At 42.7% G+C, this 17,087-nt stretch overlaps 1 protein-coding gene across 1 annotated transcript in view; it reads left to right on the plus strand.

Annotated features, from left to right (window-relative positions):
* LOC124795818 (neuroendocrine convertase 2) overlaps positions 1-17,087 on the plus strand; it is a 1,530,590-nt gene that overhangs the window by 19,847 nt on the left and 1,493,656 nt on the right. Inside the window, exons 2-3 of the mRNA XM_047259899.1 lie at positions 10,420-10,685; positions 10,793-10,891. Of these exons, the coding sequence (XP_047115855.1) occupies positions 10,420-10,685; positions 10,793-10,891 (365 nt within the window). The remainder of the gene's footprint in view (positions 1-10,419; positions 10,686-10,792; positions 10,892-17,087) is intronic.

Raw genomic sequence — 17,087 nt, forward strand, 5'->3', positions numbered from 1 at the left:
AAATTAAAACAAGAAGTGCTATATCAGTTTTTACAGGAGTAGTTGCTGCAAAAAAACCTTGACGGTGCTGCGAATGAGAGTGGTTTAGAGTGCGAAAATGACTTAAAAGTTCATGGCGCCCTTCATCGGTAATGCTGGAATTCAATATGGTATTGACTCACCCTTAGCCTTGATGACAACTTCCATTCTCACAGGCACAAGATCATCCACGTGCTGGAAGGTTTCTTGGCGAATGGCAGCCCATTCTTCAGGGAATGCTGCACTGAGGAGAGGTATCGAAGTCGGTCGGTGAGGCCTGGCACGAATTCGGCGCTTGAAAACATCCCAAAGGTGTTCTATAGGATACAGGTCAGGACTCTGTGCAGGCCAGTCCATTACAGGGATGTTAATGTGTAGCCACTCCACCACAGGCCGTGCATTATGAACAGGTGCTCGATCGTGTTGAAAGATGCAATCGCCATCCCCGAATTGCTCTTCAACAGTGAGAAGCAAGAAGGTGCTTAAAACATCAATTTAGGCCTGTGCTGTGACAGTGCCACGCAAAACAACAAGCGATGCAACCCCCCATGAAAAACACGACCACACAGTAACACCAAAGCCTCCAAATTTTAGTTTATGCACTACACACACTGGCAGATGACGTTCACCGGACATTCGCCATACCCACACTCTGCCAACGAATCGGCACATTGTGTACCGCGATTCGTCACTCCACACAACGTTTTCGTACTATTCAATCGTCCAACGTTTACGCTCCTTACTCCAAGCGAGGGGTCGTTTGGCATTTACTGGTTTAATGTGTGGTTTATGAGCAGCCGCTTGACTATGAAATCGAAGTTTTCTCACCTCCCGCCTAACTGTCATAGTACTTGCTGTGGATCCTATGCAGTTTGGAATTCCTGTGTGATGGTCTGGATAAATGTCTACCTATTAAACATTACGACCCTCTTGCCGGCCGCGGTGGTCTCGCGGTTCTAGGTGCGCAGTCCGGAACCGCGCGACCGCTACGGTCGCAGGTTCGAATCCTGCCTCGGGCATGGATGTGTGTGATGTCCTTAGGTTAGTTAGGTTTAAGTAGTTCTGAGTTCTAGGGGACTGATGACCATAGCTGTTAAGTCCCATAGTGCTCAGAGCCATTTGAACCATTACGACCCTCTTCAACTGTCGGCGGTCTCTGTCACTCAACACACGAGGTCGGCCTGTATGCTTTTGTGCTGTGTGTGTCCTTTACTTTTTCACTTCACTATCACATCGGGAACAGTGGACCTAGAGATGTTTAGGAGTGTGGAAATTTTGGGTACAGACCTATGACACAAGTGACACCCATCACCTGACCACGTTCGAAGTCCATGAGCTCCGTGGAGCGTCCCATTCTGCTCTCTCACGATGTGAAATGACTACTGGGTCGCTGATATGGAGTACCTGGCAGTAGGTGTCAGCACAATGCACCTAATATGAAAAACGTATTTTTTGGGGGGTGCTCGGATATATTTGATCACATATGCTTTCGAGTAAATGTGTAATCGAAACGCTTAAGGCAGATATAATCTGTAAACAGTGCGGCTAGACAAACTGAAATTTTTGGTACAACGTGGCCGCTATGTCTCATACTGCATTTTGCAATCATTAATAAACAGTTTGTTTTGTAAGTGTAACAGAACAATATTGTGGACGCAGTCCTCTTTTAAGTCAATACATTTTGATTAGTTTATGTCTGAAAAAGAATCGCTCTACAGCTATGTAAGGTATTCATTAGCTGTAATACTTTACAAACCACGGACCTATTTAGATATGGAGTAAACTTCGAGCGGAGCTACCTCTTCGAATTGCCTTACGTCTCCACTAGTCTCCATTATTTAAGCAAATACTGATAATGGCACTACTTTTTCATTTTAAAAACTCTGAAATAACTGCCGAGCGGTTCTAGGCGCTTCAGTCTGGAACCCCGCTGCTGCTACGGTCGCAGGTTCAAATCCTGCCTCGGGCATGGATGTGGGTGATGTCCGTAGGGTAGTTAGGTTTAAGTAGTTCTAAGTCTAGGGGACTGATGACCTCAGATGTTAAGTCCCATAGTGCTTAACGCCATTTTAACCATTTGAACTGAAATAACTGCACTGGACTTATTTTATATTCGTTATTTCGTTATAAATTACACTGATAGACTGCCAAAGGCTCAGTACAATAGAAAACTTTTTACAACTGCAAGTTAGATCCCAATGCTGACTACACTTCAGTACAGCTTGCGCCTAAAATGATTAGTACTCACTAATTTTCACCATACTTAAAGAATCATTTGTAACATTCATCTCCATTTTACAACTTAACAAATAATTTTTATCTGAACATTGTTACAATATGAGCACAAACATTTTTAGCTCTAATTTTTACAATCTTGCTTTTAGCAAGTTAGTAAGCAATGTAGACCCCTTCACATATAATTTATAAATTTTACGAAATACTTAAATTGTCGCTGTGAAGTTACATGCTCTATCAAACTATTCCAGTTTAATCTAAAATGTCCAAACAAACTGCATTTCTCTAGAATATTGTCATTTATATAGTTTAATAGGTACTCAGTTTAATGACAAGGCTGCCTGTTTCTTAATAATGTGCCCTTGTGATCACACGAATGGTTCGCTAACGCTGTTTCCTCCCCACCCCATCACAAAAAGTATTAGTACAATACTTTTTACATCTAATTTCGAAATACACGTTAGCAATATTCACAGAAACTTACACAGTTATCAACTGATAGTACGTAAATACGCTACAGTTTTCTTACGATATAATTTTTTTTCGAGTTTTCTAAGCAGCAGCGATACGTGTTAAACGTAACAGCCAAATGTCTACTTGAATGTGGTACACCACGTAAAGTTTAACGATTTCATGGTGATTCCTAATCGGTCGAATTTGGTTCGATGCACTTCCAGTGTTCCTTTTAAGCTGCTTTGGAATGGAAGAAAGATCGGGGCATAGCGTTCCGATCGGTGCGTAGCGTTCCAATGGCAAAGGCATCGTTACAGCAGGGTCTACACGGTCGCGCAGATTCTGATAATGCGTGGTCACGTTGTGCACTTAAGGGTCATACGTTCGGATAGGTATTTTTTATGCGATTCCTGTGTGACTGCTTTTCTGCTAGCATCGTCTGCTAATCATCTTGGATACGTCTGTTTAGAGCAAAGTAAGTGACTGGTATATTTTCTTGAAGTCTACGTTGTGTCTGTGTCATTGCATGACAATGATCCCTGTCTGAACGTCTAACGTACGCCGAAATCCCTGGGCTTACGTGCTACCAACACGTGTTAATACAGCACGGATATCTTATATTGCTACCCCTGTCGTAGAGGCAACCAGCGCCACATGTTGCCTGCCGTTCCTTGGTTTGCGGGAGTGCCTATGTCAGTCAAACCCAAGATTCTGTTCCATCTACACGACCTTATTGTTAACTCCAAGTTGTACTCCGAATTCCCTTCAACAATTTTTTTATTACTCAGAAATTCTTTATGTCAAAACTTTCTTTCACATTAAAGCTATTCTCCGGGTAGGGATTCGGACTTGGGAACTTGCCTTGAACGGAAAATGCCGTTACTGAACAATCCAGTCACCACTCGTCATCTGAGCTCACAATCTCTGTTTTGACAGCACTTATCTCTTATTTTTCCTCTTCACACACCCTCTTCTGCTTAACTTGTTAGACTAGCGTTCCTGGGTATCACGGAGAAGTAGTATATTTACAGCCAAGGAAATACTTCCAGAATGGAGCTGCACTGAAATGTGCACTGTTTTGGAAATCCGTAGATTTAATCAGTGTGCCAGGCACGATTCCAGCCAGGAGCCTTTGCTTTTGCAGGCGATACTCTTATAGACTGACCTATTGCAGCTTCAGATCCGCCAGTACCTGTGTCCTACTTTGTCATAATTCATAAAGCAGACATTCCGTTACAAAGTAAAATGTTCACTCTGGATTTTCATATCGTTTCAGTAGAATCTTTGCATTATAGCTAATTAGTTATAGAAAGTTGTATGTTGTGAGATACGTCGTCATTTGCAACGAACGTGACGGTTATAATTCTTAATTTTTTTTAACTAGGCGATGATTTACAGCTTTTAATTGTTTTGGGAAATTTATTATTTGGCACAATAGGTGTATGTCACTTTTTTATAGAACCACCATCAGCGTAGCTATTTATTTACGGCCCTGTGCTTCGCCCTAACATATTGCCTCATGTGTAAGTCAGGTGGTTCCTTACATGTCAACTTTGATGCGGCTCCTAAATAACGAACCTGGATGCAAATAATTATATTCGGATGCATAATTTGTAATTAATGTAGTTCTTAATGCCCGATGATGGTCTGTTGTTTGAACGAAACTGGTATTCTTTTTCTTTCCATTGGGATCAAAACTAGGGACGTCAGCTGTTAAAAATTATGTTCTGGAGAATAAAGCCTGTTCTATTTCCATTTTCCTCTACTCCGATTTCTTTTCTTATTTGCTTGCTGTTCATGTCTGCTCGACCCATCATACTGCACCTGCTCGATTGCAGCTATGTCCAGAGATCACGCTGCACAGGAAAGCTGCTGAATGTCTTGCAGAGGACTTCGAGTTTCAAGGTCAATGTGTGGGTGAGTAGCATCGTGTTGGGACAACATATCACCTTACTGTTGCAAGAACGGGAAAGAACGGATCTAATAACACTCTGCACACACTGAGCTCTGGTTAGTCTCCCCTCCATAAGCACTTAAGTCGAACATGAGTTGCAGCTTATCGCACCCCAGACCATAAGGCCTGGGGTGGGACCAACGTGTCTTGGACGTATGCATTCCATGAGACAGCGGTCACCAGGTCTACACCGTACGTGGAAACGACCATCACCTGCGTGCAGGCAGAATGTCGCTGAGGACCACGGCGCCTCGTTCCATCTTCCAAGTGATTGTCTGACGGCACCAGTCAAGCCGCGCTGTGGCGTGATTGGAAGATGGGCAAGAACTGTGTATGCTTGTAGTCCCACTGTTAATAACCGGTTCGAAACAGTTCGTGTTGACACTTCTGGGCCAAGAAGCCCTCTTATCTGTGCTGTGATAGCTGTACGATCTGATACTGCTGTTCTTACAATAGGAAGATCATGGCGGGCATCTGTGGTGCGTGGTTGTCCAGAACCCGTCTACAGGTGAGAGAATGTTCACTGGTAACAGTATCCTGCACATCCGACGCAGCACGTCCAACTTATGTGACAATTCTCCGAAAGACCATCCCGCCACTCGGAAGGTCACAATTTAAGCCCTTTTCAGACAAGCACAGCTGGCTGTAGAAAGCACGACTGCGTCTCCGTGCGTGATTGCTGGCGTGCTTCACACTTTTGCTCCACACTGAGCCTTTTGGCTTTGAGCATTCTCTAGTGAAGGATAGACACAGATGAGACTCTGGTAGCTATGCCAGTACGCTATCTGTTAATGGACGATACTGAAATCAGTAATCTCTACATCTACTATTCCCCAGATGGCGTATGCCGTCATCGGATCAAAGTCCACGTCGTCTTTCCAGATGTACAAATTTTTCTTCAGGCAGTGTATGTTTAACCTGTCGGCTGCTAGTCGTTTGGGATCGCTGAGGTTGTGTGTGGCGATTTTTGGCCCATTGAGTCCATATTCGCCTAACTGTCGCGGGTTCCCGATCAGCGACAACAGAAATATCACGGAACGAAAAACTGCAGACACAATGTGCCACAGTTCTGCTTTTGTCGAATCGTGACATGTGCTGTTAGACATTTCTTCATCTTCCACGATCTATTTAAATCTGACTGATGAATAAGTAATCCACTGCATAATCTTTCTTTATTTATGTAGATGACTTTGATCCTAGACACTTTGTGCACCTGCGCTGAAATGATGAAAATCTGCCTAAGCCAGTTTGATGTTAGCTGCATGCTGCTTTTATGGTGCTGCAATTTTAATCGCCAACAACTTATTTTAAGAACTCTGTCTTTTTATATAATCTTGTATGTTCTTGTGAGGGGAGAAGATTCTTGGTGTGCCAAGTTTATTCTTAGTCGAGACTGGTGAATGGAAAGCCATCGACATTTCCTAATATCGAGCACTTTCACCTCGATATCAATACTTTTTTACTCGACGCTTTTCAGTTGATACTTTTAATCGTATTGTGTGGAATGGTCCTAGTAATGATTATTTAGCCAAAATTTTGATCACATGCCTTAGTTACAACTTGGTTTGCGTTCTACCTAAAGTACGGTTTGGTAGTTTTGTTACAGTGCTTCAGTGAAGTAGTAAATCGTAATACTGGGAGAATTGGTAGGGAAAGAAACATAAATGGATGTGTGAGAGAAAAACTGGGAGACGAAAACTTCTTTATTTTTTATTTGTTTTGCACATAATTAGAAGCGCACATCGTCCAGTGTTAGTCCATCGTGCATCTTAGATCCTTACCAGTTATAAATCGCATTTTACAAGTAATAAAAATTAGCTGATCGCGTAACTTCTGCGCTTTTATGCAGCCAAAGCAATTATTATTCATGCAAATACTGTTTTCACGTACAAACATAGATAGACATATATAATTATTGTCTTTATTTTGTAGTCGATAGAACGTTCTTCATCGTGATCAAAGGCAAGAGTTTGCTGTTGTTATTCAAAAGTGCGAAAATCGTTTATGAATGACAGAAACGTGTTTTATTTAAGCTCGACAAAATACTCTGGCCGTGTTTCGCTTTTTGTTTTGTAATTTTTTAGATTTTGACTTTTTAAAGAAACAACTTTTTTGCGCTATGTAATGAATCTGTATTGTTTATTTTTATTTTTACTACATCCCATTTTTTCACAAAACAAATCAACAATTTTCGAATAAAACCTAAATTAAATATTGACAGTTTCGATTTTTCTATAAATACTGTTTATTTTTAAGTAACAGACGAGAGACTAGCTACGTAGAACAAGAAATATTCCAAGATTATGTGGCCCTTTGTATAGCCTCACTCAGTAACTAGATGGTTCACCGCTTCTGGTTTGTGGGGAACCTAGTAAGACACTGAACGCATAGAGTAACAAGGCAATCGAAATGTGGTAACAACCAATAAGTAGCGGTTACAATCTTAGCTGACCAACGCTACAATGAGAACCATCGTGGTCTACGGTTCTTATGATAGTCTACAATAGCCTACGATAGTTTTACAACTCTAGCTACATCACTTACCACAAAAGAACGAACGAGCACCATAGGCCAACAATTTAATGAGCAGTGTGTGTGTGTGTGTGTGTGTGTGTGTGTGTGTGTGTGTGTGTAAGAAAAACTGTAGGAGTATGAAAACTTTAGCGACGTTTCGCTAACCTTGGCAACTTTTCCAGTTCATCGACTCGAAATAGCCTTGTTTTCGTGATTATATTTGCTTGCTAGTTTTTGTATTGCAGTTTACAACAGCTTAGGTCCAAGAGTTAGCGGACTGAATGGTGGATATCAAGAGCGAAACTAGCCTGAAATTTGATTAACTGAGTAATAATGAAGCGGATTGCACAGTCAGTTTCAAAAATATGAAACCTTCATAAATTACTTGAAACTCGAAAAGCATTGGAAGCACCCCAGTGCAACAGCAAGATAAAATTATTTACTTAAAAAGATAATGAGAGAGGGAATAGAGCGATACCTCTTTGCTAATATAAATACATCATGGATGGAAGACGCGTTCAAACTAAAAACATAGTTTTGAGATGGAGGGTAAAAATTACGGTTTGAAAAACTGTTGTAGGAAATAATATCTAGCAGTGCCGTTCACTATGGTATACTTGAGTAGCCGAAAAAATTCACTGTAAATCCCTGCATATTGTAAAAATCGATGCACGTAGCCTATATATGTATGTTCCGCATTGCTACTAACTCTCTACGCAACATATTTCGCAGACGTTATCCACATACGTTGCTGAATGTACCTACAAAAATATTTCATTGCTCATAAACACTGAGATGCATGAATAAATACTGCATCACGCATGATGTTTTAATATATTTGTCTTTTACTACTAAGACACTACTACAGTCGAGTAGTAGCTGAAGAAATTCCTAGTAGCGCTTTTGACAGCTTTCAGCTACAAAGTGCAAACAACTGCAGGCGAAAACCGTAGCGGTCTAGAGAGCAATGAAGTGACGTTGCCATAGAGACAGAGGAGCGCTACCAAAATTTTGGATTGGTCATTTTGGTACAATACATAAATGACGTAGTAAATGTTAGTATCACCGGTAGTGCCGGTAGCACTGGTGGGGAGAGAAACATAAATGAATTTATGAGACAGAAACTGGGAGCTGACGATTTTTCTTTTTTTTTTTTTGTTTGTTTGCACCTATTTAGAACCGCACATTGCTCAGTTTAAGTCCATTGTGTATTCTATATCCTTATAAAATATAAATTGCATTTTATAAGTGATAAAAATTAGTCTATCTCGTATGCAACCAAAGCAATTATTTATGATGCAAATGCAGTTTACACTCACAATCATAAAAAGTCTATATTATTACCATTATTATTGTTAATCGTACTCGATAGACTGTTTTTCATAATGATCATAGACAAGAGTTTCTTGTCATTATCGATAAATGCGAAAGTTTATGAATAGTAGAAACATGTTTTATGTAAGTTCGATGAAGTAGTGAAGCGCTGTTAGATATGTTTTGTTTTTGCATTTGTTTTTAATTTTAAAATATTGAGGAAATTGTGTTTTCTAGAGCAATGTGATAAATCTGTATTGTTTTTATTTAGTTCTTACACCAACAATCCTGTCTTTCAATTTGCAAATCAACAATTTTCGAGTATAACCTAAATTAAATATTGATTATTTCAATTTTGCTATAAATAACATTTATTTTTGAGTAGAACAAAAATGTTCAATAGGTTTCTTGATTGTATTTTGATTTTGATATCTTGGCTTTGGATTCTGATATTGGCTTGATATATTCGCTTATAAATTTAGGATTTGTATGTTTTTCAAAAACAAAACAATAGAAACTTCAGGCTGGTGTGTCAACAATATTAGTCGAATATCAACAACATTAGGAAAAGGATAGGTTGCTCCTTACCGTAAAGATGACACGCCGAGTTTTATTTAATTTATTTAATAGTATTCCCGCCGTGCAGGCCGTTCGCCTGGTGCAGGTCTTTCAATTTGACGCCACTTCGGCGATGAGGTTGATAGGATGATGATGATGACAGCACAACCAGTCCCTAGGCGGAGAAAATTCCCCGACAAAGCCGGGAACCGAAACCGGGCCAAGAGGATTGACATTCCGTCACGCTGACCATTCAGCTACCGGGGGCGGACAACACGCTAATTTCAGACAGTCACAATGAATAGACAGTTGCAGATATAGGTTTTGGCCAGTCTTCTTAGAGAAATAAAATACACACACACGCACACGCACGCACGCAGACACACACACACACACACACACACACACACACACACAGTCGGTCAAGCAAACACACCTCCCGCACACATGTGCACCATCTTCGGCAGCTCGGACCTATCATGTGTGAGTGAGGTGTCCTTGCTTGTGTGAATGTGTGTGTGTTTTCTGTTCTGAAGAACGCCTTGGCCGAAAGATGAGTGTGGAACAGTCTTTTCGTTGTTGCTGTCTGCAACTCAATGCCTCGTCTATACAGTGAGGAGCAATCTATCATTTTTCCTAATATTGTTGATTTCTTTTTTATATTTAGTTATGCCCTTGTACCATAACTGGGTTGGTTCAAATGGCTCTGAGCACTATGGGAGTTAACATCTGAGGTCATCAGTCCCCTAGAACTTAGAACTACTTAAACCTAACTAACCTAAGGACATCACACACATCCATGCCCGAGGCAGGATTCGAACCTGGGACCGTAGCGGTCGCGTGGTTCCGGACTGAAGCGCCTAGAACCGCTCGGCCACACTGGCCGGTACCATAACTGGGGTCTGCCCCTTAGCTGAGTGATCAGTGCATCTGACTGCCATGGACCAAGCCCGGGTTCGATTCCCACCGTCTCGGAGATTTTCTCACGTCAACTGAAAGACTTGCAACGCGGTGGACGACTTCCCCCTGTGGGGTCTCGCGGTCATCATTGACATACGATTATCTCATTTCACTGTAATTGGACGCATTTTATACTATTTCTCAAAAAACGGATCGCTGGCGAAAAAAGGTGTGTGTGCTTGTTTGTGTGTGTGTGTGTTTAAGACGACGATATTAGTCATGAGTAACCTATCGATACCTTTCGTTCGATACCGTGTTCGTAGTTGGAAGATTCCCTGCGTATGCAAAGAGGCAAAATGCTGATGAAAAAAGTAATAGTGGGAGTGGCCGATTTGACGAAGGGGTGGCGAAAGACGGACATGTTGGGTGTAGCAGCTGAACTCCGAAGCATCCGTCTCTGTGAACTGATACAGGAGTGCGGGCGACCAACACAGCGGCGGACGGCGGCAACGAGAAGCGTTACCACTGCGTCGCCACCACCAGTGGGGAAGGACAGCTGGCAGGTGCGAGCCGGAGACAACACGAGACGCGGCCGCTCTGGAGTGCCGCGGGAGGGCGCGGGGCGGGGTTCGATAAAACACGCCCCGCGCGCTGCGCCCGCCCGCCCGCGCATGCGCGCCGCCGCCAATCAATGCGCCACGTCACAGCTGACGTCACGGCGGCGGCGGCGTGCGGCGCGGCTCGGCGGGCAGTGTGACAGACATGCTGGGGGCGGCGAGCGCACTGCAGCTGCTGCTGGCGCTAGCCACGGCCGCGGCCGCGGCCGCGGCCGGCGCGCCGCACGAGGTCTTCACCAACTCGTTCTTGGTGCGACTGCGGGGCACACCGGGCACCGCCGTCGCTGACCAGGTGGCGGCGCGCACCGGCTTCCTCAACCTGGGGCCGGTAAGTCGCGTCCCGTCCAGCACAGACCGCGCGCTACCCGCGCAGCGGCGAGCGCGCGCGCCGCCAATTTACAGCCACGACAGCACACCTGCTGCGAGCACGCATCCAATTAGCAAGCAGTTAAACCTGGCAAAAAGACAAAAACACTACTCTGCCACGGTGCTCGCTCAAAGTAATATGACACAGTGGTGGCAAGAGTCCGTCTGCCATAAGAAATATGTATGTCTGTATACGAAGTATTCGAGCATTCTTTCGCATTTGGCGCGACGTCCCGGAACCAAGTTGTTAGTCCTGGCACAATGACAGTGCCTCATTTCTGTCTGGTTGGTCCTAAAACGATCAGAACTCAATGTAAAATGTAGTTGTGGTTACAACAGTCTGTATATCGTTAGGAATCTCTAGAAACCGCTACCTATATTTTAAATCTCTAATATTGCATGTAAAAAATGTAACTTGTACGGTGGACCCCTACTGACGCGTCATTTTATGGTTACAAAACAAATATGCATGCATTATTTTACAAGTTGGTGGTCAATACTTCACTCATTTCGATAGGTAGCAAAGCTCAACACGACAGTGGTGACAAGTCTGAATACCCTAAGGAACATGTACATAAAACATTAGACTCTTCTTTCCTTAGTTTTAACCAAGAATTCCGCAGATATAATTTGTTTAGTCGACGACACTCGTTGTACGATTCTTGGTTCGGAAGTAAATACAATGCACTGTTTCTCGGATTCGTAGTGTTTCCAAGTTATTTTATTTATTTTTGGCAGTAAAGACCATACAGCCAAGAGTGGCAACGAAAATCCGTGCTAACAGAATTGCAATTTACACAGTATGACAATAAAAGGAACTCGGCGTGTAGAGTAAGTTCTTAATGTAAAAGAAAAACACTAAAAGACGGACAACATACAGCGAGCAGTAGGTACAACAGTGCGAAGTTAACGTTATTGCAATTTTCACGATAGAACAATAATAAAAGTGGGAAGAACGAATTAATAGTATAAATTAAAAACCCAAAATTACGACCCAGGTGGCTAATAGGATCGGTTCCATGGCATAAATTATAAATTGAATGCTGGAGAGCGGCGTCGTTTACATAGATAATTCTTAGCGCAAAGTAAAAACACCAACAGACGTCCCAGACAATGAGACGGAAAGAAATGTGAAATGAAAATACTGCAGTGCTTAGTGCCAATAGTAAGATTTGATTCGTCATTCACATGACTTGATTTACTTACGTCTTTTCATATCATCGGAAGAAGAAAGCCCCGTCAAGCAATCACGTAGGTGTTTGTGTTTGGTTCCTTCGCAGTATATAATACTACTTTCTGGGTACTTCTATGCATATTTCTATCCGTAGGGGTTATCAAACATACGTAACCATTTTGCTGCAAGATACAGGTGTGTGTGTGTGTGTGTGTGTGTGTGTGTGTGTGTGTGTGTGCACATATGGGAACGCACAGCATAAATTAGTACCTATAGGTACTTCTCAACCGAATGAATAAAGTTACATAAAGACGAAGTAGTGTTATGTTTTAGTTGACAACTTTTTATGATTTTTTTAGATGATTACTCATTTTTTAATTTACAATGGTGAAGGCTAAGATTATATTACGACTCACAATGTGTGGGAACTCTGAAGGTCGAAGAACTATAAGCTATCATAATGCGATTACCTTCTGAAAAGGAGATTCTTCCACAAAATGTCATAATGCCTGCTTACATTGTTTGGAGGAGTTACTTGATACTCGAGCAACTTGACGCTACTTCGCGGACTATCGGCTGGTATATTGCTACGGCATGTCAGTTTGAACTTCCTGCATTGACCTTTTTTGGGTTCTGTTGTTATAGTTCCTACAAAAATACGCCCAGATCTGCGAAAATTTAGCAAAATTTGACATTATCGGTAGGACAGACGATCACTGGATCGAATGGAAGGATTTTCGTCGGGACTGGGAACTGACTCGTGAAGTACGGTCTGGGATTTGGTTCCGCGATACGGGCGCACGGAGTGCATGCGGGCACTGAGATATGTGTGACGCATGTAGAGGGAGGACGTGTCGGCGCCGAGCACGTGGCCGCGCGCCGGCCGGCGGCAGCTGGCAGCTGGCGGCTGCAGCTGTTGCGTGCGCCGTGGGCGGCGCTACACTCCGAAGAACAGCCACACGGCCGCCCGTCACACGCCTACTTACTGCTTACATCTCGAACTGAAGCTCTGCTAAAGAAACTGAAAGTTTTTTCTGCGTGTTCTTTCTAAGTCGGAATTTTGGGATACTGATTTCACACGGACAACCATATTTCCTTTTTCCGAGAAACAGAATAATAATGAAATCGTATCCATATAAATTTTAATGTGTCGTGAAGATTAATAAAACATTATATAACACAGTATTAACAAAACATTTGATATACATAATCTGAAAAATAATCAAACACTCTCGTAAGCCTCCGGAAGGCTTTTGACACTGTACCACACAAGCGGCTGGTAGTAAAATTGCGTGCTTATGGAATATCGTCTCATTTATGTGACTGGATTTGTGATTTTCTGTCAGATAGGTCACAGTTCGTAGTAACTGACGGAAAGTCATCGAGTGAAACAGAAGTGATTTCAGGCATTCCCCAAGGTAGTGTTATAGGCCCTTTGCTGTTCCTTATCTATATAAACTATTTGGGAGACAATCTGAGCAGCCGTCTTCGGTTGTTTGCAGATGACGCTGTCGTTTATCGACTAATAAAGTCATCAGAAGATCAAAACAAACTGCAAAACGATTTAGAAAAAATATCTGAGTGGTGCGAAGAGTGGCAGTTGACCCTAAATAACGGAAAGTGTGAGGTCATCCACATGAGTGCGAAAAGGAACTCGTTAAACTTCGGTTACACGATAAATCAGTCTAATCTAAAAGCCGTAAATTCAACTAAATACCTAAGTATTACAATTACGAACAATTTAAATTGGAAAGAACACATAGAAAATGTTGTAGGGAAGGCTAACCAAAGGCTGCGTTTTATTGGCAGGGCATCCAGAAAATGTAACAGACCTACTAAGGAGACTGCCTATACATCGCTTGTCCGTCCTCTTTTAGAATACTTCTGCGTGGTGTGGGATCCTTACGAGGTAGGACTGACGGCGTACATCGAAAAAGTTCAAAGAAAGACAGCACGTTTTCTATTAACGCGAAATATAGAAGAGAGTGTCACAGAAATGATACAGGATTTGGGCTGGAAATCGTTAAAAGAAATGCTTTTTTCGTTGCAACGGGATCTTCTCACGAAATTCCAAACCTACATAGGGCGGAACGATCACCACGATAAAATAAGGGAAATCAGAGCTCTTACGGAAAGATATAGGTGTTCATTCTTTCCGCGCGCTATACGAGATTGGAATAATAGGGAATTGTGAAGGTGGTTCGATGAACCCTGTGCCAGGCACTTAAATGTGTCTAGTCTCCTACCAATATTGCCACGAGTCCAGGAGAGGCGCTTCAGGCGATGTCGAAGTGTTAGCAAAGGCTCTCACGTTGGTCGTCTGCTGCCATAGTCTATCAGCGCCAAATTTTTCCTCACTGTCCTAACGGATAGGTTCGTCGTATGCGCCATATTGACTTCTACGGTTATTTCACGCAGTGTTGGTTCTCTGATCGCAGTGATAGCTCTCAGGCCGTCGGCCACTGCGTTGTCCGTGTTAAGAGGAAATGTCTGAAATTTGGTATTCCCGGCACGCTTTTGACACTGTGGATCTCGGTATACTGAAATCTCCTACGATTTGCGAAATGGAATGTCCCATGTGTCTAGCTCCAACTACCATTCCGAATTCGAAGTCTGTTAATTTCCGTCGTACGTCCGTAATCACATTGGAAACCTTTTCACATGAATCATGTGAGTGCAAAAGATAGCTCCGCCAATGCACAGCCATTTTATACCTTGTGTACGCGATATTACCGCGATGTGCATATCGCTGTCCCATTACTTCTGTCGCCTCGGCGTTTTACAAAGTTATGTATGAATTTACTGGGAGAAATGTGATTGTGATTTTTTTTGGTAATATTTCTCGTGAAGACCTAAAAATAAAAACAAACAGTAACTGTTCATCATTGACATGTTCCAGTGTGTGATGTTGGAAGGTAAGGCCGTCGCGTTCAACCTGTTTACCGCTAAAACTACGGATTTTCCGGGGCGGGGGGGGGGGGGGGGGGGGGGAGGAATCAAAGTGCAAACGTAAAAATTATATTTTCAAAACGTTAATCCCATTTTTTGGCTGGCGTCCAACAGTTTAGTTATTACAGAAACATAATTCTCTTCTCTTCTGTTACCCTAAAACTCGTAAGCAATAACTCTGAAATATGGTGCCGCGTAGCCGCACGGTCTAAGTCGCCTTGTCACGGTCCGTGCGCCTTGCCCCGTCGGAGGTTCGAATCCTCCCTCGGGCATGGGTGTTTGTGTTGTCCTTATCGTAAGTTAAGGTTAGATTAAGTAGTCTGGAAGATTAGGGACCGATGACCTTAGCAGTTTGGTCACATAAGACCTTGCCACAAATTTCCAAATTTAAAAAAATATTTCTGAAATATATGGAAGCGTGTAACTCGATATTCTTGGGTTTCTCATCAAAGATCTCATCAATCAACGATTCTCTGACTAGTGGTCAGAAAGAAAAAAGATGCTTGTAACTCGGTCTTTCTGATCTTGGAATTAAACCTGATCTCACGTGACTGAAAGACTCATAAATATTTATCTACATCTACATCTACATCTAAATTTATACTCTGCAAGCCACCCAACGGTGTGTGGCGGAGGGCACTTCACGTGCCACTGTCATTAATTACCTCCCTTTTCTGTTCCAGTCGCGTATGGTTCGCGGGAAGAACGACTGTCTGAAAGCCTCCGTGCGCGCTCTAATCTCTCTAATTTTACATTCGTGATCTCCTTGGGAGGTATAAGTAGGGGGAAGCAATATATTCGATACCTCATCCAGAAACGCACTCTCTCGAATCCTGGACAGCAAGCTACACCGCGATGCAGAGCGCCTCTCTTGCAGAGTCTGCCACTAGAGTTTGCTAAACATCTCCGTAACGCTATCACGATTACCAAATAACCCTGTGACGAAACGCGCAGCTCTTTTTTGGATCTTCTCTACCTCCTCCGTCAACCCGATCTGGTACATATCCCACACTGATGAGCAATAGTCTAGTATAGGTCGAACGAGTGTTTTGTAAGCCACCTTCTTTGTTGATGGACTACATTTTCTAAGGACTCTCCCAATGAATCTCAACCTGGTACCCGCCTTACCAACAATTAATTTTATATGATCATTCCACTTCAAATCGTTCCGCACGCATACTCCCAGATATTTTACAGGAGTAACTGCTACCAGTGTTTGTTCCGCTATCATATAATCATACAATAAAGGATCCTTCTTTCTATGTATTCGCAATACATTACATTTGTCTATGTTACGGGTCAGTTGCCACTCCCTGCACCAAGTGCCTATCCGCTGCAGATCTTCCTGCATATCGCTACAATTTTCTAATGCTGCAACTTCTCTGAATACTACAGCAGCATCCGCGAAAAGCCACATGGAACTTCCGACACTATCTACTAGGTCATTTATATATATTGTGAAAAGCAATGGTCCCATAACACTTCCCTGTGGCACGCCAGAGGTTACTTTAACGTCTGTAGACGTCTCTCCATTGATAACAACATGCTGTGTTCTGTTTGCTAAAAACTCTTCAATCCAGCCACACAGCTGGTATGGTATTCCGTAGGCTCTTACTTTGTTTATCAGGTGAAAGTGCGGAAATGTATCGAACTCCTTCCGGAAGTCAAGGAAAATAGCATCTACCTGGGAGCCTGTATCTAATATTTTCTGGGTCTCATGAACAAATAAAACGAGTTGAGTCTCACATGACCGCTGTTTCCGGAATCCATGTTGATTCCTACAGAGTAGATTCTGGGTTTCCAAAAACGACATGATACTCGAGCAAAAAACATGTCCTAGAATTCTACAACAGATCGACGCCATAGATATAGGTCTATAGTTTTGCGCATCTGCTCGCCGACCCTTCTTGAAGACTAGGACTACCTGTGCTCGTTTCCAATCATTTGGAACCTTCTGTTCCTCTAGAGACTTGCGGTACACGGCTGTTAGGAGGAGGGCAAGTTCTTTCGCGTACTCTGTGTAGAATCGAATTGG

This window comes from Schistocerca piceifrons, chromosome 4 (assembly GCF_021461385.2).
Source record: "Schistocerca piceifrons isolate TAMUIC-IGC-003096 chromosome 4, iqSchPice1.1, whole genome shotgun sequence".
Classification (NCBI taxonomy): Eukaryota; Metazoa; Arthropoda; class Insecta; order Orthoptera; family Acrididae; genus Schistocerca; species Schistocerca piceifrons.